The following is a 27,910-nucleotide window of genomic DNA, read 5'->3' as shown; positions in this document are numbered from 1 at the left end:
TAAAGGTGTAAAAAAACTTTATTGCAGTATTTGTTCCACTAGAAGTGCCGCAGTGATAACGTTACTGTTTCCCTGTGTTGTAGAACATCAAAATCTATATTAAAATCACTCTAGGCACAGATACTGCACTGCTTTAAACATAAATTATATCAAAGATAGTCTAACACACAGGTGGGGAAACATCTAAATGTTCAAAGTCTTTGAGAGTTCTGGTCAAGTAAATAAATCCATCTGGTGGTATTTATAATAATAAAAAACAAAAACAGAAAAAAAAAAACACTTTATTAAGAACATCATCAATACACTAGTTTCCAACATTCACTTTACTTTTTTGTCTTTCCTTTTTTACAGAATTATATTCAGATATAAACATGTTTCTTTTAAACTATGGTACAGTGGGAGTAAAAACCCAACATCCAGGTTGCTGCACAACAGCGAAGGAACTCCCACACAATGTTTTTCGCAAACATTTCCTTCTCTGTTTTTTTTTTTTTTTCACGTCCGCAGTGACAAAGTGAGCATTTCCTCCACGATGGCGTTAAAATCTAAAACCGATCCCTCCCCGTCGATCCGGGCTGTTTCAGTTGAGTTGTAGTTTTGAACTCTTAGTTCCCTCCTTGGCGACGTACAGCGCCCGTAACGTCTGTGCCGTTTTCGTTGAGAGCTTCTGTCCACTCGTCAAGGAGATTTTCTTGCAAATGATGTCCGACTCCTTGATCGTGTCGACCCAAGGCACCTTTTTGCGACCATCCCGCTTCTTTGCCGTAGTCCACTGTCCGGAGTACGATCCCGTCATCCAGTGTATGCTGTAGCCGCTTCTGCTCTTCTGGACGACCTTGGCGATCTGCGGTCTGTCTTTGTATTTGGGGCGGAAGACGGCGACGACGTCCATCACTTCTACTGTCTCGTTCAGGTTACCCACATCCTCCGCGGAATCCCCGCCTTTCTTCGGTTTTCGCTGTGGATCGAAGAGGCAGCGTTGGTTAGCTTTTCAATCAGAATGCGAAAAGCTTTTAAAATCTAATTTCATCTGTAACTTTATATAAGATTAGAAGTGGAAGTTTACTATACGATCTCAAGTTTCTAACTTCTAATGTTTCTGTGAAGAGAAGAGGCGCTTGAGACTCCAAAATTTTTAAATTCTTGTTAAAAAAAATAAGACTGATGAATTTTACCTGCAAAACTTCAGAAAAAGACATCAAATCTAGATTTACACTAATAAATCATAAAGGTTGTGAAAAAATGTTTTTTCTTTCGCAATGGAAACCTTTTTGGGAAACATAATAAACATAATGAATACTTAACAATATATATATTTTACACAAACATATCCCATTTTTCCTAAAAGCTTTTACGAAATTGAGAACTGGACGGACATTTGGACCAGCGATCAGCCAAAGGTTGTAAATATTGGATTATTTTACTGGAAACTTTAAGAAAGTCTTCCACTTATTACATCTTTAAGCCTCATCTAAAATATCTAAACCCATGATCACTGTTAACCTGTGCATGTGTATTCTTTAATATGTTGTTTGTTCTCACTTGCCACATACCTGGGAAAAAAAACATCCTGGTTTAAAAAAAACATTTTCCTGTAAACCAGATTTTGTGAAAGAAACCTGTGTAACCTGATTTACTCAAGACCATACGTCACAGTTTTCCAGGGTGTAACAACCAGTTTCTGTAGAATTAGCCTTATAGATATTTCTTGTTTTACAAAATTGTGTTGTATGACCAGCATACCCATAATTCATAGGTCTGACAGGAAATGCTTTTGGAGCTACACCTAAGGTGGTCTGTAAGTCCAGCTGCGCTTTATTGACAATAGATTTTCTCCAGGATTTTCAGATGTTTGTAGCTCCTAGCACTGGTGCTACAGAGGTTGCTGGTTTTGTAGCACAAAAAAAATTGTATCACCAGCATAAAATGTCTGTTACAATCTCTAAACCAACAGCAGGAATTGTTGTAGGACAGGCCGTCTTTTGAGACTGAGAGCTACTTCAGGGGTACAGAGTCACTCAAAGGGCTACATGTTTAATAAAAACATAATCCATAGTCACATTTTAATGCCGCTTTCTAATCTGGGCCCTAAAGGGTTAATGCTCCTGATAGAGGGTGGACCTGCTGTGGCTGCAAGGTGTGTGTGTGTGTGTGTGTGTGTGTGTGTGTGTGTGTGTGTGTGTGTGTGTGTGTGTGTGTGTGTGTGTGTGTGTGTGTGTGTGTGTGTGTTAGAGACAGAGGAGAAGAGCGAGTGGAGCAGAGGGGTAAATTAGCTCTGTGTTTCTGAGAGTCCAGCAGAGTTGTGGATGTAACAGCAGAACATTTTGCCTGGATTTATGGTGTTTTGAGTTCACAAACAACTATGGTTACTTTTAGAAGGGCTAGACACTGTGAAGACCACTTCCTGTCTGAGTGAGCAGCTAACACACTGCAAACTCCTGAACACTCAGACGTAAGGCGGGAGTTGAAGTGGGAGTTTATCCATGATTTTGTTGTGTGTGTAGAATCAGATAATCCTTTAGAAAATTTGAAAAAGCTTTGTCCGTTTTTTGATAAAGCCCTGTAAACGGTGTGTGTCTCCATTACAGAAGTAAATGATCTTCGATCCAGTTGGCAAGTGTGCACAAATTGTTGCTGTTTGTAGGTTTTGTGTTTCTTTATGACATATTTAATGTTAAGTTAAATTCTAAAATATTTTTGTTTTACAAAGACTTTATTATTTGAGATTCTATGTTTTACACATAAAGAATGTTTTTTCTTAGTAAATAATTTAAAACACCTTTCAAAAAGAATTTGTTCTACTGAACCACAGCTATTTGTTATATTGTATTAGTGAAAGTGAAATGACATTATTTTTTTAAATTTCTGTAGCTGTTTATTTGTTTAATTATTATTTAGTCACTTTACACACTTTTTAGGTTAATAAATATGGTTACAATAAAAATGTGTAATTCAGGGAAGAAAATGGTAAAAGTGGAACTTAGAAAAATAAAAACAAAAAAATGGATTTTATAGGGCTCTAGGTAATCCCATGTTCATTGTCCTCTTCAAGTAAAAAAAAACGTACTTAACAAACATATTTATAAAAAGTATTTGTGGCTGAAGTTGGAACTGGGCAGTTGTTCAGCTCTTACCGCAGGAGGATCTTCTTCCTCGCTCTCCTCATCCTCTGTCTCCAGGGGAGCAGTGTGATTGCTGTGGTTTTGGGGTTTCGGGCCCTTCAGCAGAGAACTGATGGCTTTGTTTCTGGCGTTGGCATTCGCTTCACCTTCCTCCTCATCCTCTTCCTCATGATCCAAGTGCTCCATCAGTACCTTGAACTATGAGGCAAAGAGGTGTGAAAACTTTTACTGCGAAAGATGTGAACTACGATTTAATTTCCGTTAATAAGTTTGCCTCTGTGTGCTTACATCCAAATACTGTTTGATGATGTTCTTCTTTGACTCGTAGCTGAGCTCTCTGTTGGCTAGGTTGCTCTTCAGGTAATCCAGAGTCTGACGAGGACTGAAGTGCACCTTGGACTTCCTGTTCACAGCCTTGTCATAGACTTTGGCCAACTCTGTTGGTGAATACTTCTGGATTTTGCTGTAAAACCAAGAAGATGTTTAAAGAACTGCATAACAAAGTAATAAAAAAATAAATAAACATTCAGAAGATGAGACCAACCTGTCTGAGAAGCCGTACAGGTTTTTCAGATGCTGTTTGAGCACCAGCAGGAGCAGAACACCCTGTGAAGCGCTCGCAAATTCCAGCAGAGGGGCGGTGTTGTCAGGCAAACGGTCCAACACCGCCTCCTCATCGTCCAAATCTGAGTCCGAGTCGGGGGCTCCGGGCTTCTTTCTTTTGTGAACCACCTCTTCTTCCTCATCACTGCTGCTAGATGTGCTGCTGCTCTGCCTTTCCTCCTCCTCTTCATCCTCATCCGAACTGCTTTTCCTCCTGCGAGAATGCTTCTTTTTTCTTTTTTTAGTCTTTACCTTCTTCTCGTGCCTTACGGGCTCCTTCCGTAAACACTGAAAAAATAAGATCACTCATTGATCTAATACAGTCAACGAAGTTGACTAAAACAAAATAAAGACAAACTTCGTAAATGTCAGGTAGTGTTTATGTGTTCAGCTGCTCACAAGGCAGAGGATGTGTCTGCAGCACTGCTTTGTAAAGTAAATGAGGCGCTGCTGCCATCAATACAGTCCCAACAGAACATCCATTCAGATGCTAATATTTAGTATTAACTTCATTTGGAGTGACAGTTTTATCCACAAGATCACTTTTCATCTTCTCATAAACAGAACTGTGTGAACTGGAGATGGACAGTTTTAGTTATAAAAAAAGGTAAAAAAAAAACCATCTTCCATTGATTGAACACATATTTGTGATAACTTTTAACCCTTTTTTTCATGATCTGCTAAAATGGTTTTTAGTAAGTTACAGGCTACTTGTGGAAGATTGTTGTCGGCTCAAGCCTCAGTTGTAAATGATTCCTACCTCCTTGAAAGACTGGAGCAGGTTGCTGCCAGAGATAGACAGAGTGATGTCTATGTGGTGCATGATAAAAAGAGGCTCTTCCTGGGTTAAGTACGGGAAGCAGGCCAGGTTGTCGGCTACAAAGAGCAGCATGTTCACCTCTGTTTTCTGCAGACAAGAAAACGTTACTGGTAAACGTATAGAGTATTTTTATTCTTTAGAAATACACAAACAAAAACCTCAATATCACACACACCAACTCCACCAAAACACAGAGAACTTACAGAGCTGTCATCGAACAGGTTGAGGAGGGAAATGAGGAAAGCTCGTCTGTGTTGTCGGTTCCCGCGGACCAATGTGTAGAGATGAGAGCAGAGGGCGGAGTCTGAGTCGTCGTGACGAAAACCTCGAATCACCGCACTTTTGCCAGCATTTATGGCCTGCTGCACCTGATAGGACATCTTCAACCCCGCAACAGCCTTCATCTGTGAACACACGGGGTTTCATCTCTCATTAAATACAAAGATATTGTAAAATAATAATGTTAAAAGAACTTAGATTCAAATTATTTATTTTGAAGTACAGGAAACACTTTTGTTACATTTACGAGGACTCTAAAATGAATGTTTTCTTTATTATAAATACCGAATGAACAGTTGATAGACTGCATTTGAGTACCCTTTATTATTCTTTCAAAAACCACAATTTATTAAAACAATCCTTTGTTTCTCTGCTTTCTCACCCATTTTCATAACAAATAACCAGCAGTCACTCACATGGATGAAACCTGAATACTTCTTGTCAATTTCCACTAGTTGTTGGTCTGCTTTGTTCTTCATGGTTGGCTCTGGATCTGTGCCCATGGCAATCAAGTAGGGCACACACTGCATACAAAAACAGCAGAGAGCAAATATGTTTGAATATTGTTTTTGGGCCAAAAACGGTAAATGGACTGAATCTATATGGTGCTTCATTAAGTCCCGTCGGACTCCAAAGTGCTTTACACTTAGACATTCACACATTCACACACTGATGGTGGTGAGCCACATTGTAGCCACAGGATGGAACGGGGGGATCAAACTGGCAACCCACCGGTTACTCTCCAGTCAAAGTCAGTTTCATCTTTTTGTTAAGGTTGTGAACACACCTGTACAGGGTGGATGAGGCCCTGGCAGAGAGTCAGAGTGATGACACTCAGAGCAAAGTGCCGAACCGTGGACTGCGAGTGGAAGAAGGACTCCAGCACCTGCTTGAGGTAAATCTGCATAATGGAGCTGCTCATGCCTGATGAGATGTCTCCCATCTCCTTCAAATCTTCCTGTTTGGCTTGATTCTTCCCTGAAGGTACAAAAACACAAACATGTCTGACAGTGTTCAATGATCAAACTGGAGCCAGCAGGGTTTGTAAGGCTCACATTCTCGGTCTGCCTCCTGCATTCGAGAGTCCTCCTCCTGCAGGTACGTCTGCAGGTTTTTGAGCACCTGGATCTTTAGGTTGACAGCACTGTTGTCATCGGACAGTAAGTTGTTATACAGGACCTTTATGTCCTGCACAAACATGAGCTCTGGGTGCATGATGAACTGGAACCCTTTACAGAGTAAATACAAACAAGTCATAACTGAGAAGACTGAAGTTAATTGAACATACATGCATGCACAATAAATCGTGTTGTGTTTATACCTAGACCCATGATGGCCTTGGTCTGGACTTCCTCATCCACATGAGTGGTGAAATACAGCAGAAGCTCCAAGACTTTTTCCTTAATGATGATCTAAAGACACAAGAGAAAACCAAAAGCTCTAAAATAGACCAATACAGTGGTTTGCAAAAGTATTCATACCCCTTGAACTTTTCCATATTTTGTCACATTACAACCACAAACATAAATATATTTCACTGGAATTTAATGTGAAAGACCAACACAAAGTGGTATACAATTGTGAAGTGGAAGCAAAATTTTACATGAATCAAAATATTTTTTACAAATAAAAAACTGAAAAGTGCGATGTGCAAAATTATTCAGCCCCCCCTGAGTCAATACTTTGTGGAGCCACCTTTTGCTGCAATTACAGCTGCAAGTCTTTTAGGGTATGTCTCCACCAGCTTTGCACATCTAGTGACTGCAATTCTTGCCCATTCCTCCTTGCAAAACAGCTCAAGCTCAGTCAGATTGGATGGAGAGCGTTTGTGAACAGCAGTTTTGAGATCTTGCCACAAATTCTCAATTGGGTTTAGGTCTGGACTTTGACTGGGCCATTCTAACACATGAATATTCTTTTTTTTTAAACCACTCCATTGTAGCTTTGGCTTTATGTTTAGGGTCGTTGTCCTGCTGGAAGGTGAACCTCCGCCCCAGTCTCAAATCTTTAGCTGACTCCAACAGGTTTTCTTCCAAGATTGCCCTGTATTTGGCTCCATCCATCTTCCCATCAACTTTGACCAACTTCCCGGTCCCTGCTGAAGAGAAGCACCCCCAGAGCATGATGCTGCCACCACCATATTTGACAGTGGGGATGGTGTTTTCAGAGTGATGTGCAGTGTTCTTTCTCCGCCACACATAGCGTTTTGCATTGTGGCTAAAAAGTTCAATTTTGGTCTCGTCTGACCAAAGCACCTTCTTCCACATGTTTGCTGTGTCCTCAACATGGCTTCTGGCAAACTGCAAACGGGACTTCTTATGGTTTTCTTTTAACAATGGCTTTCTCCTTGCCACTCTTCCATAAAGACCACATTTGTGTAGTGCACGACTAATTGTTGTCCTGTGGACAGTTTCCCCCACCTGAGCTGTGGCTCTCTGCATTTCATCCAGAGTCACCATGGGCCTCTTGGCTGCCTCTCTGATCAGTGATCTCCTTGTTCGGCCTGTAAGTTTAGGTGGACGGCCTTGTCTTGGCAGGTTTACTGTGGTGCCATACTCTTTCCATTTCCGGATGATGGATTGAACAGTGCTCCGTGAGATGTTCAAAGCTTGGGAAATCTTTTTATAACCTAAGCCTGCTTTAAACTTCTCCAAAACCATATTCCTAACCTGTCTGGTGTGTTCTTTGGACTTCATGATGCTGTTTGCTCCCCAATATTCTCTTAACCAACATCTGAGGCCGTCACGGAGCAGCTGTATTTGTACTGAGATTAGATTACACACAGGTGGACCCTTTTGAGTCATTAGCAGTCATCAGGCAACTTCTGAATGCAATTGGTTGCACTCAGGGAAAAGGGGGCTGAATACTTTTGCACATCGCACTTTTCAGTTTTTTATTTGTAAAAAATGTTTTGATTCATGTAAAATTTTGCTTCCACTTCACAATTGTATACCACTTTGTGTTGGTCTTTCACATTAAATTCCAGTGAAATATATTTATGTTTGTGGTTGTAATGTGACAAAATATGGAAAAGTTCAAGGGGTATGAATACTTTTGCAAACCACTGTATCTATAAACCAACTTTTGACCAAAGGACGTGTCTTTACCTTGTTGGCACCCTTGAACTCTTCTTGGTCGAAGTCAAAGTATCGACAGAGAGCCCCCACGGTAAACAAGGAACGCAGCAGGGTGGGTTTGTTAGCAGCCAAAGTGGAGCTGCTGGGGTCTTCCTGGTGCTGCGTCTTCAATTTAACCAGAACTCCTGTAAAACAGAACACATCAAGTAAAAACTAATGTTTTGTTTTTCAAAATCTGACTTTGTACACTTTTCCCTCATGTAGCCAAGCCACAGCTACTGTTTGCATAACTAAGCCACCAGCAAACCACTTTTACTAGAGTAAAAAATGTTTTGTTGTTACACATTTTAAAGTACAGTAAATTACATAAAACTCTAGCTTAATCCAACCTTCAAACAATCAATTTGCAATTTACCTGCAAAGCTGTAAGCTTAAATTTAAGAGTCCCTCTACTTTTGCATCATGGCTCCAAAGCGTCGACTCCCATCGTGAAAAACTGCAGGTCCTTCTTGCATATCTTGCAGGAAGTTACTTGAGGATTTGGTCCTTGTTTCAACCATGTGTTGTATTTAGTGTTTTCAAGTCATCAGTCATTAAAACATCAACCTCCTCAGTCCTGGCATGCTGTTTTCTCCCGCTAACTGGACATATGCGCGAACAGCACGATACTGTTTTGTGCTCAAAGTAAGTCTGCTTCATAGCTATGCCAGAGGACGCTGCTGTTCCTGTGAATGGTCTTTTCATCGGGTGATCTCTACTGCTCATGCCGGCATTATGAAAAGTAGCAAACCCAATTTTTAGCACCATGAGGCTTTCTGAGACATCATTAAAGGTCTAATGATCACTGTACTTTGTGCCTACGACATAAAAATTTCAAACTGAGGTTTTTAATCCAACGGTTAAAGTTATCTTTATTACAAGACTGTGCTATTAGAATATTAGGCACTTTCAAGGGTTTTATACAGAAATCTAGAACTTCCCAAAACTCTTCATTATAATTTTCAAGGATTTCAAGCTCTCATAAAAATCCTGCAAAATATGAACATTTCCTTGAAGCAAATTATTTGATACAGACTAATATTGACAACATAACAAAAAGCAAAAACCTAAGCGATCTGGAATTTTCTGTTTGGGTACTGAATCGTGAGGTATATTCACAGTTCTTACCGTAAAATCGATTGAAACAAGCCCAAACAAACTTGTAGTTGTGTGTGACCTTGTTCACGATAGCGCCGAGACAGCTCACACAGTGCTGCACCACCTGAGAAGCAGACACAGTAAGGGATATTATGATTCTCTATCATTGATATTGAAGTTTTTTTTAATTATTTTGTTGAGGTTTTAACTCCTGTGGAGCTGTAAATGCGACGCACCATCATGCCGTATTTGATAATGAGTTTCATCAGGTCTTCCTCAATCGTGGCGAGGAACGTCTCACTTGGCTCATCAATCAGAGGCACGACAAGCTCCACGATCTTGGCCACATTGCAAATCATCATGAAGTCATTTTGGGTCTGAAATGAAAGAATGGAAACAGAACAGCTGTAACTTGTGGACCAAGATTAGTGACTAAACAACTGCATTTCTATACAGCTGCCACTAGATGGGCCTATTGCATATGATAAATATAAGTTTTTCAGTTCTGTCCTATGGGTTTGACTCTAAATGAACTTAAATGATCCTACATACGGTGAAGTAAAGAGTAACTTTACTTACATTGCATTTGATGGTCAGGTAGGGCTGCATTGTCATGGCATGTTTGACCATAAACTGGGCTCTGATTTTAGTTATCAGGTAGAGAGTGGTGATGCACGCTACCAGACGGCCTGAGTTCACCCCTTTGTCTTCACAGTCTGACATACATACATCCAAAAAAAAGTTATTTATGGTAAACACACAAGTACATTATAAATACAATAAACATCCACATTTATTAATAACAGAAATGATGGATTTCTAATTTACCTGCAATAGACTCCTCATATTTCAGGATATGTTCCACTAAATTGTCCACTAACTGGATGCAAGCCTTCTTGGTAGGTTTGTACGAAGCATCCTCCTCTGATTTCAGAAGCTACACAGTCACAGTTGTTTAGTGGTTATAATGGCAGACAAACAAACAAAAAGCTGTCGATTTATCAAAACAGGCGTAACTCACATTTTGCAGAAGCTGCTCAAACCAGTCATAACCTGTATCTTTGCACGCCAACACCTGGGATCAAATCAAAATGGGACAAGAATTAGATTCACATGTTGCTTAACTGAAGGGAGGTTTTTTTGGGGGCGGGGTGGGGGTGTCTTAAATATCACTCACAACATCTGTGATGTTCAAGATCTTCCTGGACATGGCTTCTTTGTCGTGATTGGGCGTGGGAGAAAACCAGAGTTTCTGGAATGTCTCGTTCACCAGTTTCTTCAAAAATAAACCAAAACATTTTAAAGTCTGCGTATCAAAAACTAGACAGTTCTGCTTGTGAAATGTGCATACACACTTCAGTGAGCACAAACCTTGATCCCTTCTTCGTCGTTGACTCTTCGGATCATCTTGACGCACATCTCGGTGATCTTGTGGAAGTCCGGCTGCTCCAAGCAAATGTCCCTTAGGATCTTAATGACTCTTTTTCTTACACTGATACCCGTGTCCTGTAAAAACACAGAAAGACGATGAAATGTAAGTTCAACATAAAGTGCCTTTTCATAATCATTTTTCTTCTAAATTTAATAATATAAACTATCCTAAACATGTCAAAAACATTTTTATAGCAGACAAACACACATTTCTACAATCACACAGTTTAACTACAGTTGTTTGTTTGATATGTAGGTGGCAGGTGGAGAAATTATTTAACCTCAGCTAAACCTTTGCCTCATAAATGAGCTTTATGAAAACTTCACGCCAAAAATTTACTTGAGAAAAACTTTATTAAACTCATAATTATGACACAAGTCAGTTCAACCTTTTGCTTACTTGAATGACACATTTGTTTTAAGAGTAGAAATGAGGCCTGCAAAATTACCAGTATTCTTTCAATGAGCATGTCGTAATATTGCTCAATGAGCTCAGGTCGACTCAGCACAAAGCGACCAAGAAGCTCTACCGCTGCTTCTCGTACACTTGTGGAATTATCCATGAGGCGACAATGTACTCCGCGCTGCATGTCCAACTGGAAAACAAATATAAAAGCTTAGTAAGACACACAATTTTTCATTTAAACAGTTTTTTTAAACTACGGCTAGAAGTGCAGCTATCAATCCAGTGATATAGATGAGCAGCTGAGGATGACAATATACTGAAAGTGCTCAAACTTACTGCAGTAACGCACATAAAAAGATTATAAAACACCAACAGTCCAGACCACTAAAGTGACAAATATGGGAGTGTCTGATATGGTCAACACGCTTGAGACTTATCTCAGAGAACTGCTGTTTAAGGTGTCATCTGTCACACAAAGTATAAGAACTGCCCGACCCTTACTCGTGCTAAAATACTTGGATCCACAGCCACAACTTCAGACAGACTTTTCATGGCTTTAGTTCTCACTGCGATGGCACTCTCACCCAGCACTCTCAGGATCTGCAATGAAAATATGTGGAACAGGAGAGAAATACTGTCACACTCGACATAATGTGATTCCTTCATCATCTTTATTATAAAGTAACAATCATCTTACCTGTGATAAATAAATATCAAAGCTCTGTGCAAACGGTCTCAAAGAGGCCAGATATCTGACAATCAGACAAGAGTCTTCGTAGTCTACTGTGTCAGAATTCCCTCTGGAAGGAAATAAAACATGGAGACACTTTAATACTGGGATGAGAAAAATCAATATTTGTTGCCCAATACGAACCTCAGAGAGCTGAAGTTTGAAGGTGCAGTCTTGATGATCTTACGAAGGAATTTCTTCCGTGCCTCAGCGTTCTGCGCAATCTCCTCACTTGGGTCGGCATTTTTGGAATGCCGCCAACCTTTGGAGTCCTCATCGTTTTCATTTTGAGACTTGATTGCTTTTTCCACCTCGACTGTATTATCCCTGTACCACTGGGCAATATAAAAGTTCCTGGCAAACTGGATAAAACAGATGTGTGAGCACAGGTTACAAGTCATATTTATTTATAAAAAAAAATAGGCATACAAAACTTAAACTCTTACCAGTAAAGCTGGGTCATTATCAATGTTTCCATTTAGAAAGACCAACAAAGCCTTTTGGAGTTGCTGTATCTCATCACTGCCTGGAGTCTGTAAGAACACAAATAAACCAGGAGAGTTTTAAAAACATATTGAAACTTTACGTGTAATAAACCATTTTGACAATTAGTCCACCTCTTTAAGAATGCGATCAATAGTTCTTTGGTCCATCTTGCTGGAGAGAGAATCTTTACGCAGGCGGGAGGCAACAGTACCGAGGTAGTCCAGCGATGCCACCCTGAGTGCCATTTCTGTCTGCTTATTGCTGAACTGGTGCACCTGGAGTGGAAAACGAGGTGGGGGAAACGTCAGAATGAAGACAGACTATGAGTGACAGTGCCTTGGGAGAGAACAGCGGCACTCACCAGAAGTCGGCCCAGTAAATTGAGCAGCAGTTCAGCTGCAGGCCACTCAGGCTTGTTGACAGCTGACAGCAGGTCATGAACAAAGTTCTCAAACAGAGGCCTGTAGTCTTCCTCGCCCTGTTTACTGCCACACCTGAAGCAAACAAATCACAGCCTTTCATTGGAACTAACAGCAACCTGCTTAATAAGACAGCTTATAACAGAGTGTCATTTAGCTGGACGCAAATAAGGGATAAATGAGAGAAGACACAATTCTGTTGAAGAGACAGAGCAGAAACTTACTTTTTAAGAAAAACTGAGAGAAAGTTCTGAGCTGTCCTCATGGCAGTTTCATAAGAATTTGTAATGAAAGCATCTTTATCCACCTAGAAACAAATAAGCCGAGAAACAATAAATAAATGATTTTTAAAATAAAAATGGCTTCTAAATCCTATCACTTCTCTGTGGTTACCTTTTTATTGCGTTCCTCCTCTGTCTCCCTCTCAAAGGGAAAGTTGACCACACACTGGATGAGTTGAAGAACGAGGGCTGAGACCATCTGGATGTACAAGGGCTCTCCTTCAAAATCACTGCTGTTCAGCCTAAGGAACAGGACACATCAATTTCACTGGGTTTAATGAGCAACATGAGGAGTTTCATCCTGAGTTGTTTTGATTTATGTAACTGAATAAAGTACACATGTACATGTTTATGTTACCTAAAGTTCCTGAGACTGCGTTTACTCGTAGGAAGTCTTGCCAGGGAAGTGAAAATGTCTTCAAGAACCAGCTGCCTGTGCTTCTCGTAACGAGAGAACACCTGAAAAAAATAGATTTTTAAGTACCAAACTGAAACATGGCCACCTAAAGGTCTCCATATGCTCCCTCTGAACTTGCAAAATCATCTCTCACTGTCACAGGTGAATGACGAACGTTGTGTCATTCAGTTTGCAGTTTTGAGACTTCCATCTCTTTTTGTCACAACGTGTCAGGAGAACCTTTCACCCTCCACTGCGTAAGAACTTACTGTGTGATTGGTCCGAAATCTGTGGGCATATTTGTTTATGCTGCATTTTGCTTCAAATACCCGCTATTAAAATAAACTTATCTGGAAGCAGACATTTATAAAGATAGTCAAAAGTCCAAAAACTCATGGATGGAGAAAAGTGTGGAGCTTTAACTGGGGCAGAGCTGTGGAAAAAAATGTCGGGCATCTGAGATTTTTTTTCTGGAGTGTAGACCACCCCCATGCAGCGATGTGTACCACAGCGGCAGCTCAACACGGTGTCTCAGGAGCTATGAAAACCACGTGACTGTTTGGCTTCAGATGGGCCTTTTAGTCACCATTCAGAGGTGAAAATTCAATTAAATCATTCAGAAATCAGTTATAAAACTAAATGAGAAACATTTAAATTGCCAACTTACTGCTGTCACTAGTGTGATGGCACATAACTGCAGTTCGCTGACATTCTCCACAAAAAACGGTGTAATACCAAGGTGGGACACCTAAAAAAGGACAGGCACAAATAAAGACAGATATGGCAGAGCTCCACTGTTAGAGATGACACCAGGCCATGATTTGGAGTGAAGTGAAAATAAAAGGGATTCATAATTGCACCTGGAGAATTGTGGTGTCGGTGAGCAGCTGGATTTCCAGGAGCTCTGAGATGTTGCTGATAATGTCGCACACTTTGTTGTAGAGCACCACAATCACTTTCTGTTTGTGGCCGGAAGACTTTGCTCTCTTGGACTTTGAAGAGTGGGTGCCACCTTGATGAGAATAATAAAAAGGGGGAAAAAAAGAAAATCCTCCAATCAAACCACATACTTTTCATGATTCCAAGTGGAAGAGAGTAAGACTGCTGCTGACCTCCGTGTCTGTAGGCAGAATCGTACTGAGGGTACAAAGTGCTCTGCAGGTGGAACTTGGTGAACTGCAGCACCCTCTCGATCACGTCCTCGATGTAAACGACTTTAGGCATGTGTGGAGACGTCATTATGTTGAGCGCAGTCAAACAGGCGTCTGCAGACTTGGTCACACGCTCCATGATGAGGTCACGCCACAAACGCTCTTCATCCATGGAGTCATCCTACAAATTCATGAATTAAATATTTAAAAAGTACACATTTAAACTTGAGATTTATCAATATTACAAGGCTGACAACTTACGTGACTCATTAAGGTGGAGAGAGTGACACTGTCTTTGATGTTCTTCTCCAGTACGTTCAGAATTTTCACCAGTTTACTAGATGAAAACTGTGAAACAAAAACAAATAAATGGTTATTATCCAACAGTGCTGCTGGAAGCCTTAGTGTGACAATTAGACTTTTTTTTTTAAACCTTGCAAAAGACGCCCATAGCTTTAATCATGGTAGAATCGCTGCCCAGCTCACTCAGCTGCTGTTTCCCAAGGAGGAGCTCTTGAGGAATCTCATCGTCATCTATTCAAGGGAACAGAGGATGTCACTCAGCTTGTCGCTCTGATAAATGACTTTAAGTTTGGGAAAAGTTCCACACTACATGATCTACCTGCTGCAGTGAGGTCTACATCATCCAGGCTCTCAAGAATGCTGTCCACATTAGATGCAAATCTCTTAAATGTAGAGGAGTCCAACTTTTCTAAAAAAAAAAAATCAAATAAAATAATTGGTATAAAATGGGAACAATATAAAAACATGTTGCTTTAGAGAATGCTTTAATATAACCATCAGAATCGTGTTATAGGAGTAAAACTGTTACCCTCTGTTGTCATGGAATCAAACATCATTCTGCTTTTCTGTTTGGCCTTTTTCTGCATTTTTCTGGAAACTAAGCAGAATAATAAACAGTTAAAATATGTAACATTGGTGATATCTCTTTGGGCTGTAACTAGTTGGTGACCTGCATTCATTAAGGAGTCTCCTGATTGGGTTTGCCATTTGATTGTGAGTCACAGAAGCACATTTATAACGTGCTCCAAACTGAAAACGCACTTTATTGTTGAAATCACTGCCAAATGTCCTTTTTGAATGTTTACATTTTTAGAAAGGTTTATGCAAACAAACAAACAAAAAAATAAAAACACTCACCATCATTCATGCGAGGAGGTGAAGAGTCTTGATCTGAACTATCTGAGCTCCAGTCTCGGTTACGGCGTGAGTTAGAAAAGCCTCCACTTCGCCGGCGGTCCCTGGAGCCCTTCTTCTCTTCGAACTTCCATGTCTTGTCATGGTTGCCCTTTTTCCTTTTTCTTGCAGCTGAAACAACAGAAACATACCCTTAAAGACATAAACCCCAAACGATCGCACTGATGTATAACTTCAAATATAATTAAATCAAAATATGTGGACATCAAATTTTATTTTAAATATTGCCACATAGTTATTGCTGTGGGTAGAGGAGGTACAGCATGGCAGGCATTTGCAGATAAGTGACAAGTTTAAAAGTTTGAAGGGGTTTTATTAATACTCACATTGGCCGTCAGAGTCAGACTCTGTATCATCGTTGGAGTCCACCTCAGCATATTTAGACCTCTGACTAATCATGCTGTGTCGTCGCTTATTTGCTCTCTCGCAAAACATCCCTGCGAGCAAAAGCCAAATTGAATTTTAACCTACAGTATTTATTCATGTATAATACGATCTCATGTATAATACGACCCCCCCCCCCCATTTTAGCCTAAAAAGCATAAAAAATTTAATTCTCATACTACCTCTAATTTCATATGGACTTCAGGATTTTTCAGCATTTGCAGTCTTTATATACAGTATATATCAGTAAAATTATCATTTGACTGCTGTATCAGTTTTTAATTTTATTTTAACAACATATGTACTAAAAGGTACACAACAATAAATGTATAACTACAACAAAAACTATCAATGCTCATTTGTTAACTGGTGTGATATAACAAACAGATAGAGATATGTGGCTCTAACAAGTGTGGATGAAGCTGAATCAAAGTCTTCAAAATCAGGCTCACCATCATCAGTATCATTAAAAGTTTATGGTTTTCCTCCTCTGTAATAAAGGCATCAGAATCCCACTCAACAACAATCTCATCCTAAGTGTTTCGCGAGCGACCCCTCTGGTGGGGAAACTTTTACAGTTAGACCAACTTTTACAGAACACCGGTAGACGGCAGCCATTACAGCTGACCATGCGTTTGTTGTTGTTCCAGGAGCGGCCCCGGTCGCACATTAATGTCATTAGTTCGTTATGCAGGACTGCCTTTTTTTCTTTTTCACATCATGTTGCCTGCTTGGATCTGTTACTATCTCGCTCGGAGGCACAAAGGAGTGTTGGAGGTAAGATCGCTTCAACCGCTTTTTATGACGTGGTTTCATTTCTGGACTCAGGCATTTTGTGAATGAGGCAGATTTTTCAGTTAAAATACATCAGCAAAAATATTTATCCGAGTATAGTACTACCCCCCAACTTTGTGCATGATTTTATGGATTAAATTTTACGTATTATACTTGAGTAAATACCGTAATTAATTCAACAATAAATTTCAAGATATGTGCATATTATTCACTAATACCTACATGTTTTCACTTCTATTTGTGCTTAAAGTGTCCTTAAAAGATCTATGTAAGTTTAACGGCATTTTTTTAAACAAAAAACTGTTCACACATTATTTGAGCGATGAAGCTAATATCTTTGTAAACTTTTGCTCTTAATTAACTTTACCAAATGGCAGAAAAATGCTTAAACAGTGTGTGTAAAAACCAAGGTGACAATTTATCAACACAAAAGGTGCAGTGTCTATATTAACAGATACAAATCAAGTAAAAGTAGCTCAGACTAGAAATGTATAATAAATGGCACATCTTAAGTTCTTCTACTATCATGCAGCCCCAGCTCATACCTCTGGTTGAACTTTGAAACGAGGACCAGTATTTGGATCGAGAGCTGTGTGCATCCTTGGTTTCCTTAATCATCCTTTTAACGTCCTCAATGCTGAGTCTCCTCAGCACGACGACTGGCTTACTTTTCTTGTTTAAGGTCTGTATGAGCGACACTCTCTCCAATCTCACACGAGGTTCGCTCCAGGCAAAAAACAAAGTGCTTTTGGGGTCCTTATCTGCTCCAGTTCTGCTCAGTTTAGGAATCACAAAGTTCTTAAGGCTTCCTGTAGAGCCGCCCAGCAGGTATGAGGGGAGCTCGCTGGTCTTAGTTTCAGAGGCCGGCCGTTTGTTTCCAGCCAGGCAGATTACGTTGCCATCCCTGCTTGTTCTGTGGTCTTTATTTGTGGGATTTTGGTGGCTGGAGCTGCCTGTCTTCTGTCCTCCATTCAGATCAGCAGATTTTCTGCTTCCATCTTGTTTTGTTTTGGGGCTTTCAGGTTTAGTGTCCTGATCGTGGGAGCTTTTGCTGCAAACGTCTTTTGACAATGTCCTGTGCTTGCTGTTCCAGCCTTTGTCTCGGTCTGTGTCCCTTTCTCTGTCCAGGCATTTATCTTCTTTGCCTCTATACCAGTCCTTGTCTTTTTCTCTGTCCAAGACTCTATTTCTGACTCTATTCCTGTCTTTGTCTTTATCTTTGTTCATCTCTTCGTCATCCCTGCCTTTGTCTTCACTTATGTCCATTTCTCTGTCCACATCTTTATCTTTGCCTCTATTCCTGCCTTTGTATTTTTCTCTGTCCAATTCTTTTTTGTCGTCTCTAATTCTCTCCTTGTCTTTTTCTCTATCCATGTCTCTGTTTTTACTTTTTTTCTTGTCTTTGTCTCTTTTACTATCTGTGTCTGCATCTCTGTCTTTGTCTCCAATCCCATCCTTTTCTTTTTCTCTGTCCATGTCTCTGTTTTTACCTTTTTTCTTGTCTTTATCTCTGTCTTTGTCTTCAATCCCATCCTTGTCTTTTTCTCTGTCCATTTGTCTGTTTTTAACTTTTTTCTTGTCTTTATCTCTGTCTTTGTCTCCAGTCCCATCCATGTCTTTTTCTCTGTCCATGTCTCTGTTTTTACCTTTTTTCTTGTCTTTGTCTCTGTTAATCTCCCTGTCTTTATCTCTGTCTTTGTCTTCAGTCCCATCCTTGTCTTTTTCTCTGTCCATTTGTCTGTTTTTAGCTTTTTTCTTGTCTTTATCTCTGTCTTTGTCTCCAGTCCCATCCATGTCTTTTTCTCTGTCCATGTCTCTGTTTTTAACTTTTTTCTTGTCTTTGTCTCTGCTAATCTCCTTGTCTTCATCTCTGTCTTTGTCTTCAATCCCATCCTTGTCTTTTTGTCTGTCTATTTGTCTGTTTTTAACTTTTTTCTTGTCTTTGTCTCTGCTAATCTCCTTGCCTTCATCTTTGTCTTGGTCTCCAATCCCATCCCTGTCTTTTTCTCTTTCTAAATATTTTTCTTTGTCTCTTTTCCTAGTTTTGTCTTTTTCTCTGTCCAAGACTCTGTTTTTGACTCTATTCCTATCTTTGTCTTTATCTCTGTTCTCCTCATTTTTATCTTTGTCTATGTCTCCAATCATGTCTTTGTCCAATTCTCTTTCCACGCCTTTATCATTTTCTTTGCTTTTATTCCTGTCTTTGATTTTTTCTCTGTCCATGTCTTCTCTACCTCTACTCCTGTCCATGTCTGTGATTTTGACTCGACTCCTGCCTTTATTTCTGTTCATCTCTGTAACTTCATCTCTGTTGTTGTCTCCATTGCTGTCTAAGCCCTGTTCTTTGCCTCCATTCCCATTCTTTTCTTTTTCTGTGTCCACGTCTTTTTCTCTTCCTCTATTCCTGTCTTTGTCTTTTTCTCTGTCCATGTTTCTGTTTTTGACTTTGTTCTTGTCTTTGTCTTTACCTGTGTTTATCTCCTCATCTTCTTCTCTGTCTTTGTCTCTACACCTGTCTTTTTCTCTGTCCTTGTCTCTTTCACTGGGTTTGACCCTATCTCTCACTTTGCTTTTATTCCTGAGTTTGCCTTTGTGTTCATCCCTGTCCCTCTGCGTCTCTCTGTTCATATCCTTTTCTATATCAATGCCTTTGTCGTCTTCATGTCTGGCGTTACAGTCCACCTTGCCCGTGGATTTTGGAATTTCAGGTCTGCTGCCATGGGATCTGTGACTGTTGATCTTTTCCTCTTTGGGACGTGAATCTGAAAGCCTGTCATGTTTCTGCCATGCCATGTCCAATTGTATATTATCTGAATGTTCCGTGTTGTGGTCAGTGTTTGTGTCGTGTTTGTGTCTTAATTCACATCGGCTTTCCTGCTTCTGCTTATGGGTGTCTTTATGCTCATCTGTACCAGACGTGTGGCAGGTGTCAAGAAGCTGTCTGATGATCCCAGGTCTGTGTTCAGCAGCTTTATTGACCTTTTCATCAGCGTTTGTCTTAATGCGACGTACGTGATCTTCACACAACGGCTGCGGTTCCAACATCACTACAGGCTGTCCTACTTTCCTGCCAGCGTGCTGTAGATCAATACTGACCATCAAGGCAGGTCGAACGGTACCGTTACTTGCAGTACTTGATTTTTTGGGTGTCAGCCTGCTGATGCTGTTGGCCCCATGCACAGCAGGCCCCTCACTTGTCTCGACTTCATGTTCCTGAGGATATGTGTCTTGTTTACGTTTTTTCAGTGGCTTATCTGCAATTAATAAAACACTGTAACTTAGACTCTCCTTAAAACAACACCAGGGCATAAAAAGGCTGCCAAAACAACACAATATATTTTTTTACCTTTGTCCTGGACCTCTTTCGGGTATCGTTCTCTCTCATTGGCTGATTCGCATTCTATTCTGTCAATTTCTGCAAGTGCATCGATCTCAGAGTCATCAAACACGCTGATGATTCCAGTTTCCTTTGTATTCGGCTGCACAGCAACCTGTTGACAGTTTTCCTGCTCCTCGGCTTCTAATTTGTGAGAAAAGTCTTGTGGAGTACTGAACAACTGATTATTATTGTTCAATATAACCGTTTTGTGGTCTGACTCTGAGTCCATGTTTGATCTCGGGGACAGTTCTTCAGATTGGTTCAGGCCTTGAACCTTCACTCTGGAAAGCTTTAATGTCAGCTTGGCAGAGTCCTTAGATGGAGAACTGACTATGTCATAGTAAACATTTTTGTCCATGTGGTCATTTTCGTCTTTGTTTTTGTCTCTTTGTTTCTTTTTGCGGTCAGTCGCAGTGAGGAGTGGGTCAGGTGATGCACCTTGTTCTTCAACTGGAGGTGACTGCATGATGAGAGGAGGCCTGGACCCTGCAGAAACAGAAAAGTTGTGTTATATTTGATTCCACAGAATGAATGGGAATGAACTTGCTTTTGTTAAGGCAGGGTACTTTTTGCTTTCTCTTCACTCCTAGTGGGGGAACACACAGGATGAGATTTAACGGGAAACAGAGCAACCTTCATAGAAGAGTCATTTTCCTGTTGGAATACCAGACCTTTATAAGAACTTTTAACAGTAAATGTCTGCTGAAGTCAAGCTCTGAATAATTCGATCCTCGGCGTTACCTCATCTTCCAGTCTATGAGCGACGTTCATGTAGTCATCGTCTGAGCCAAGTCTTGTATTATGGTTAGATGAATTACTTGACAGATGTTCAGAAACTTTGTTGTCGTGGATATTTCTCACTCCACTAGCAACTAAAACAGAGAGCAAAAATAAAACGTTTATTGACTTGTCATAAAGGATATTTTCTTCCAACTAAACAAATTGGTATAGTTTTACCCACCACAGTGCGGTAATACCAGCTCAGGAACATTTTCTTAGTCACTAAAGCACACCTGAGCATCTAATGGTCTTCAGGTCAATTATCCATCTCCATATAGCCCACAAGAAGTTAATGGAAAAATAAAAATCAAAACTCAAATATAATTTATTCTGTTCGCAAATCTAAACTTTTTGCTTTTCCTTTAAAAATCAGTTTGAATGGGTTCTTATTTTGAAGAAAATCTTTATGGTGGTCACATTAGCAGTTTCCTGTGTGTGTGCTAGCTTACGAATGGTGTAAATGGAGTCTGTGAGGGCAAAAGTAGTGATTTTGATCATGGTGAGGCTTTCAGCACTTATTTCCACCCTTCTGTCTCCTACATCTTACAGCTCATCTCAGATGTATTTTGTTTATTTAGAAACATTCCTGAGACATGCTGGATATAAATAGTACAACTCTAGCTAAAGTAGTCAAGCAGGTCATAAAACAAACAATGTATTGTATTTGCTATAGACAAGTTATGGATAAGTTACTCAAATGTTAAAACATAATTATTTTAGTTCAACTTGTTAGAAATGCATTATTTATAAGCCTAAAAAAGGCTTTCAGTTGATTTTTTTATTCCATACTCAGTAGCCATGTTTCCATCCAATTTAATTTGAATTTTGAGCAAATTTTTAAAATTTTGCAAAAATGAAAAAAACGAAGAAACGCGAATCACACATGCTTCCATCAACTGGCTTGAAGTGAATCAGTTACGTCAGACGCATGCGTGTAATAAACAGGAAGTAAAAGTTGCATCTCAGGAAAATGGAGAGAAGTTATCAGGAACGTGTTGCTACTATAAGGAAAGTTGTAATTATTTTGTCATATCAACTAGTTTTGGCAATTTTATGTGCTGTCTGGAGACGTAGAGAAAGAAATGCAATTCTCTTCACGTTACAGGAATAACTGAGAATACGCTGACAGTGGGAGGAGGGTCCAGCTGCACTCGCTCTGGTACCGGTTTTGGACAGACAGGGAGAACAGCTGATCAACCATGTGAGGTAAATGTTCGCTACGCCAGAACTTATTCGGCAAATGTGTTTCCATCTCTCTTTTTGTGCATTAACTCTTTTTTCAAAAAACCAAAAACACTTCAAGCGAGCGTATCAACTTTTATGCGAATTAGAGTAAGTTTTTTTCGAATCATGCTGTTTCCATTCACCTTTTCTGATGCGATACTTCAAAATGTGCATTTAAAAAAACCTTGATGGAAACACGGCTAGTGTATGCCAGCATGTTAGACAAAATTTTCTTATGTCAACATAAGTTGTCTATGATGTTATAGTGTGACAGGGCCTTTACTGTGAAAACAACTTGAGTGCGCTTACTTGAGGCTTCGTTTGCATCTCTTTGCAGGAAAAGCAACTATCACTTTTGATCAAAATGGGATAAATTATAGATTTTTCCCTTTTGACTAAACTTTCCACTCACCTTGCTGAGTTTGCTGATGATGAGAGTAACTAGGTGGATTGTACTGGATGAAGTCTGCTGGGCTCTGAGGGGTATAGGGACTTGGGATTGGACTGTTCTGCTGAGGTACAAACTGTGTAGCCGTCCCACACTGTGGGGATGTAAAGCATCTGTGAAAGAGGGAGAGGTAATCTTAGCAGAAATACAGGGAATCCCAGATTTTCTTTGACAATAAGGTGGCACAGCCTTACCCAGAGGGGCTTTGAGAGACAGTGGTTTGCTGATAGTTTGATGCTGGACTCCCATGATTCTGAGAAATCTTATACTGCTGTATCAGTGGCTGCTGCAATGAACCTAATAAACAAGAATAAGATCGTATTAAATTATCAGCTTCTACAAAAAGCTATGTTTCTCCCAAGCAATAAAAAACCCATCTGCTCAGTAGCTTCACTGAACACAGCTATAAACCAAAGACTAGAGCAGATGTTAAATATTCAAAACATATAATTAAAAAAAATCTACCAAACAACAGCAACTTAATACAGTCTATTAAATAACATCTAACTGCTTGCTTAAGTGATTCAAATAATGATTTACTCATGGATTCATAAAGCTGATGTGTTTGTAATAATAAAAGCTCCTCCATTATGGGCTGAGTATGTGTTCACAACCAAAAACAACTGTGGTTTACTTTTTTTAAACGTGTGATTGTGGGTTCTGCAACGTGTTTGCAAAGCTTTTTTTTTTTTGATCTCTTGTGCTCCTTTGCATAAATAATGATAATTAGAAATAATTGTACTTTACTTTATGTTTACCAATTTAATTACTGTAATTACAAGCTACTGCAACTGATAAATAAACTACAATAATTTGCTGGACTTGAATTAAAGAATAAATATAACTTTTGTTTATGGAAATGCTTTAAGTCTCGCATTCAAGTTGTATGTATCGTTCGTAGCAACATACACAGGTTTCTGTGCGATGTTGTCACACAGACTTCACACAACCAGACGTTAGACAGCAAAGTTCCTCTTGGCATGTCAAGCCTTTAAGCAAAAACAAGCTGCTGTTTTGTCGGATCCACCAATATTCAAAGGAAATCTGTGGCAAATCTAAAACGATTTTTTTATACAGAATATTGCACAAGCAGAGAGAGGTCCTGAAAGGCTTAAAAGAAGCAACATTCTCTGTTGTACCCACTTAATATATTGCAAGCAAAACAGATTTGACGTCTATCATAAAACTATCTTATGCTTGCTACCAAATATAATCTAAGGACATGCGTACAAGCAGATTTTCCACTGTACAGAGACTAAGCTTTGCAGTAAGATATGCAAACATGACAGACCAACAGGTTTGAGCCCAGGTCAGTGTTTTTAACCATTTACAGCAGGCCCTTCACTTGTCTTGAAAAAAAAGGACAAAAAATGGTTCATATTCTGCGTCACTGACACTGAAATTCGCAGAGTCACGTGCTTATGTTTTTTTTTTTGTTTTTTTGTTTTTTTTGTCTGCAGAAAGGAGCAGTCGAAATCAATACAACACAATCCTGGAAACACTGAATAATCAGTATTACAGTCCTAATAATCAAAAAATTGTCAATCCAACTATATTTATCGCCCACTGTCATGAAATGCGGATGATCGTGCTTTTGTTCATTTGTCTGTTAGTAAAACAATGCATTAACCAGTGGACGGATTTTGATGAAACTCTCAGAGAGGTATCATTAGATAAACATTAACAACTGATTAACTTTCGTACTCAACCCAACTCAAGATGTCTACCACAGCTAACCAACATGAGCAAACACAAAAACAGTTATAACTCTGTCATTTGCACAATGAATTGAAATTTTGTGTTGTCATAACAGAGAACGCCTGACATCTTTGTTTAAAACTTTAGCAGCAAGCCATGTGCATTCCTTTAAGGAATGCTACTTCCATGCAATTCTGTATTGAGTTTATGATGTCATTTGCAGGTGAAAAACACACAAGCATTGTTTCCAATGCTCTTTGAACATATAAGGAACAAATTGATATTAAGCAAATAGTTCATTTGGTTAAAATCCAAATGTTCAAAAGTTCAGCTTCTACGTCAAGATTTCAAAATAGAGAAAAGTAAAAGATTATTGGCTTGAAAACACTGTAGATACACACGAGGTATAGCAATACTTTGCAGTTCAATGATTAAAAAGTATCTTCAAAGTTCGTAATAAGAGCAAGCTTCAGTGTGACCAGATTCGGCTTTAGATGAAAATTTTCAAGAGAAATGATTGGTCACGAGTTATTTTTTCCTTATTTTAAACCAAACCTGCCTTCGAGTAGGTTTGATCTTGTGCACAAGTTGCCATGGTAAAGCATATTTTAATAGGTGAACCATTACTGCGAAGCAAAAACTAGTGAGATCACTGTTATCGCACCAAGCCACTTGCTAAAACTTCAGAGGAAATGGCCCTAATTTATCTGACGGTTATTTGTTAATTGCAAGCAGGCTGTCTCTTACAGCACAGAATAACTTCAGTTTTGTTTGGAGATATAATTCTGCATAAACTTGTAAAAGACCTGCTGAACCTAACTGCTGCTTTACTGATTAACATTATAATTTAGGTAATTTAAGATACGGAGAGAAGGTTGTTTATAGCTTCTTTAAAAAACGAACAACTCCAGTAAGCCAGCAGCGTCTCTCAGTCCCCGTCCTTACCACCCAAAACCTTGTACTGGGTTAGCATACTTTTGTCCCTGAAGATTCTGGGGTTCATAGACAGTAGAGTTTGAAGAAGTATTGGCATATCCCCCTCAGGTTCATCATTTCCCAGGTTGTCCTTTAGCTCTCTGAAAAACAAATAGACCTGTCATCTGTCAGTCACGGGTCCTATGACTCTGGCATACCCATCAAGAGCCAATATCTGGTAATTTGTCACTAAATATGGCAAAATGAACCGTTTTTCCATTGCAAAAATTATTTATTAATATGCTACTGCATATGAGTACAAACAATGGGTCTTGCTTACATGTGTTCAGTGGAGACCTGGTTAAGGCTATGTGCCAGCTGAGTCACCAGATTCTCATCTCGACACACCAACAGGCTGCTGACCTCATCAGAGATCCTTCCATTGTAGAGCAGACTTTTAGCAGTGGTGGCCGGAAGAGGAGAAGGTAAAGGCAGCTGGTTTAATACTGAAAAAAAGTTGAGAGAAAAAATCAATGAATAAGACAAATTTCAAAAATTTTGATTAAGAAAATTCTTCTGTCTACAAGTAACTGACCCATTTGTGTATACGTTACATTAATCATGGTGGTTTATGACAGGGTGTATTTTATATACTGTATATTATTAGCTGATGATTATTAGCCTATTTTGTTGTGAAAATACAACTGATGTTAAATGAATGCCTTTATATAATTCCCTTTTTAATGTTTACAAGGGTTTTCATCAAAATGCACATGATAAAGAGCTCCAAACACATGCCATCATAACCCTATATTAATGTTACAAAGTTGCCATCATTTTGTCAGTCTAATGTAATATTTTTGTTGTTGTTTTTGTCACATCTGACCCCGATTCACTTTGTGTTTCTACGCTTATTTTCAGCAGCATACGCCGCTTCACTTCTGACTGCAAATGAAGTCATCGGCAGTGATGAGCTTCAGTAACATTTAGCGTCTTTAATAATTGCACGCCTGTCAGTTTTGGCCAACTCGCCGGTTAAGAAACCCACAGTCTCGCCACGTCTTGTGATGAATGTTAAGTGTTTAGGCTGCGTGAACAGTTTTAAAGGAACAACGTTGCACTTACAGTCGGTTAAGCTAGCAATTCCAGCAAGAGTAGTGATGGGAACATGAGGCATATCACCATTCATGCTGAAGATGAGGTCAAGAGGTCGTGTCAATGCACAGGCAGCTAAATGTCACCAATCTCTTCTTTAATCGTCACATCTCCAATGTGCTGCAGAGACAGAGAGGTGGCAAATAAACGTACAACATCAACAGGGTCAGAAGCCAAAGAATGCAACACTATTCCTTTTTAAGGCTATATATTATGAAAGATGGCTGTCACATTGTTCAGATAACTACCTTAGAAATTAGGATTAAAAATTGCGCCACCCCTAAGTGGACATTACAACAGTATTGCAGTGTCATAATAACTATCAGAAAGTTTCAGCAAGATTAGACATGACTTTATCAGATATAAATAAAGGATTTCTGTGAAAATAAGCAACTCTGATGCTCTTTTCATCCACAAAATACAAGCCTCCAGCAAATTAATTTTACCATGAAAATTCACCTTGTCTCCAGTCTACAATGCACTGTTTTAAACACCATAACAAACAATTATTGTGAATGCCTTCCAACTATAAATGTTACGTCTTGTATTCGAGCTACGACCGACTACATCTTATTATTGACCAGAAGGAGATTTAAAAAAAAGTTCGACAGTTTTGTGTTTGCGTTTACTACCTCAAACATTTGCAGACTTTTTACTTTCATTTCAACAGCTGAAACCCAACCGACAAGGTCGACAGAGTATCAAACACTGAATTTGCTAGCTAGTTTATGTCTCATTTTCTTCTTTTGTTGTCGTGTCAGTTGAGATTCAGAGCTGTCTCTACCGACAGCGCCGTCATTTACCTCACCTCCACAACGACCGCGACTGTGTTATTGCTCTGTTATTATATTCCTTTTTTTTTTTTTTTTTTTTTAGCTTTAGAGACGTTTGATGAAAACTACGAGTGTGACGACGTGTAAAGAAGTGAGCAAAATCAACTCGAGGATGGCCGGTGTCACTAGCAACAACTGGTGATGTAGCTAATGTATGCTAGCTGGCTAGGGATAGCTTTTATTTGTGCGCGAGCGTGCATCAAAGCCAGTTAGCCGCGGCTTTCTTGCTATTCTTTAGCTCTTCCTATCGTGTAGGTCGGAAACGGTTTGCGTTTTCCACCTCACGCTCCCCGCGGCCCTCACCAAAGCATCTTTAGCTCATGAAGTGGACCTCGGACTTGCCTAAAGGAAGCGTAACCCCGACCCGACGCCAAGGAGGCTGGGGTACAAAGCGAAGCCCCTCCATCACACAAATCTCAGAATCAGCCCCCGTCGGTCCGTTCCGTTCACGGCTGACCGCTGCGTCCGACGACGCGAAACACACAGTCCGCTTTAAAATATATATAGTCTTACTGTTGAATGAAGCTTATTTACCTCTGGATGTGATGAGAAAGAGAAGTGGTTGTGGTGAAGGAGGAGGAGGAGGAGCAGCAGCAGGATTAGGATGGCAGCTGRAGAGCCGGAGAGGAGTCTCTAGCTCCCTCTCCGTCCTGCTGTTCGAACAGCTCCTCCGCTGAAGAGCTGCACAATCACCGGGGCTGGCTGGCTGGCGTCTCTTTCTCACGGTCCGGATCAGCCTCAG

At 39.8% G+C, this 27,910-nt stretch overlaps 1 protein-coding gene across 2 annotated transcripts; it reads right to left on the bottom strand.

The window, feature by feature from the left end:
- Window positions 1–27,910, bottom strand: LOC106522823 (nipped-B-like protein B). Of its 2 annotated transcripts, XM_014016005.1 has the most exons (47): window positions 27,703–27,811; window positions 26,306–26,455; window positions 25,521–25,686; window positions 25,241–25,341; window positions 22,762–22,864; window positions 22,532–22,680; window positions 20,857–20,987; window positions 20,682–20,769; window positions 20,083–20,601; window positions 17,282–19,990; window positions 15,884–15,994; window positions 15,501–15,668; window positions 15,172–15,240; window positions 14,962–15,051; window positions 14,773–14,873; window positions 14,601–14,687; window positions 14,301–14,520; window positions 14,049–14,200; window positions 13,856–13,936; window positions 13,150–13,250; window positions 12,904–13,033; window positions 12,735–12,817; window positions 12,453–12,585; window positions 12,223–12,366; window positions 12,052–12,138; window positions 11,750–11,967; window positions 11,573–11,675; window positions 11,377–11,475; window positions 10,919–11,065; window positions 10,410–10,544; window positions 10,216–10,314; window positions 10,060–10,113; window positions 9,867–9,975; window positions 9,618–9,754; window positions 9,275–9,415; window positions 9,069–9,162; window positions 7,932–8,086; window positions 6,146–6,236; window positions 5,880–6,053; window positions 5,612–5,802; window positions 5,241–5,348; window positions 4,749–4,949; window positions 4,486–4,632; window positions 3,667–4,013; window positions 3,411–3,585; window positions 3,135–3,320; window positions 1–958 (listed from the first exon to the last, which is right to left on the bottom strand). In XM_014016005.1, the coding sequence occupies exons 2-47, from the start codon at window positions 26,367–26,369 to the stop codon at window positions 581–583; spliced, it is 9,276 nt and encodes a 3,091-aa protein (XP_013871459.1). In that variant the 5' UTR covers window positions 26,370–26,455; window positions 27,703–27,811; the 3' UTR covers window positions 1–580. The 2 variants fall into 2 exon arrangements, with proteins under 2 accessions (XP_013871459.1, XP_013871460.1); XM_014016006.1 differs by lacking the exon at window positions 26,306–26,455 and having other exon boundaries at window positions 27,703–27,910.

The sequence above is a fragment of the Austrofundulus limnaeus genome, unplaced genomic scaffold, assembly GCF_001266775.1.
Source record: "Austrofundulus limnaeus strain Quisiro unplaced genomic scaffold, Austrofundulus_limnaeus-1.0 Scaffold137, whole genome shotgun sequence".
Classification (NCBI taxonomy): Eukaryota; Metazoa; Chordata; class Actinopteri; order Cyprinodontiformes; family Rivulidae; genus Austrofundulus; species Austrofundulus limnaeus.
Note: the sequence above shows the minus strand (reverse complement) of the source record. Positions and strands in the feature narration are given on the sequence as shown.

Excerpts from the sequence above, each read along its gene's own strand:
- LOC106522823 (XM_014016005.1), bottom strand. The coding sequence starts at position 26,369 with ATGAATGGTGATATGCCTCATGTTCCCATCACTACTCTTGCTGGAATT. Across the intron at positions 15,669-15,883 it reads GTCTGACTCTGACGGCCAAT|CTGCAAGAAAAAGGAAAAAG; the intron begins GTGAGTATTAAT and ends CTGTTGTTTCAG. Across the intron at positions 4,633-4,748 it reads ACCTGTTCGATGACAGCTCT|AAAACAGAGGTGAACATGCT; the intron begins GTAAGTTCTCTG and ends TCTTGTCTGCAG.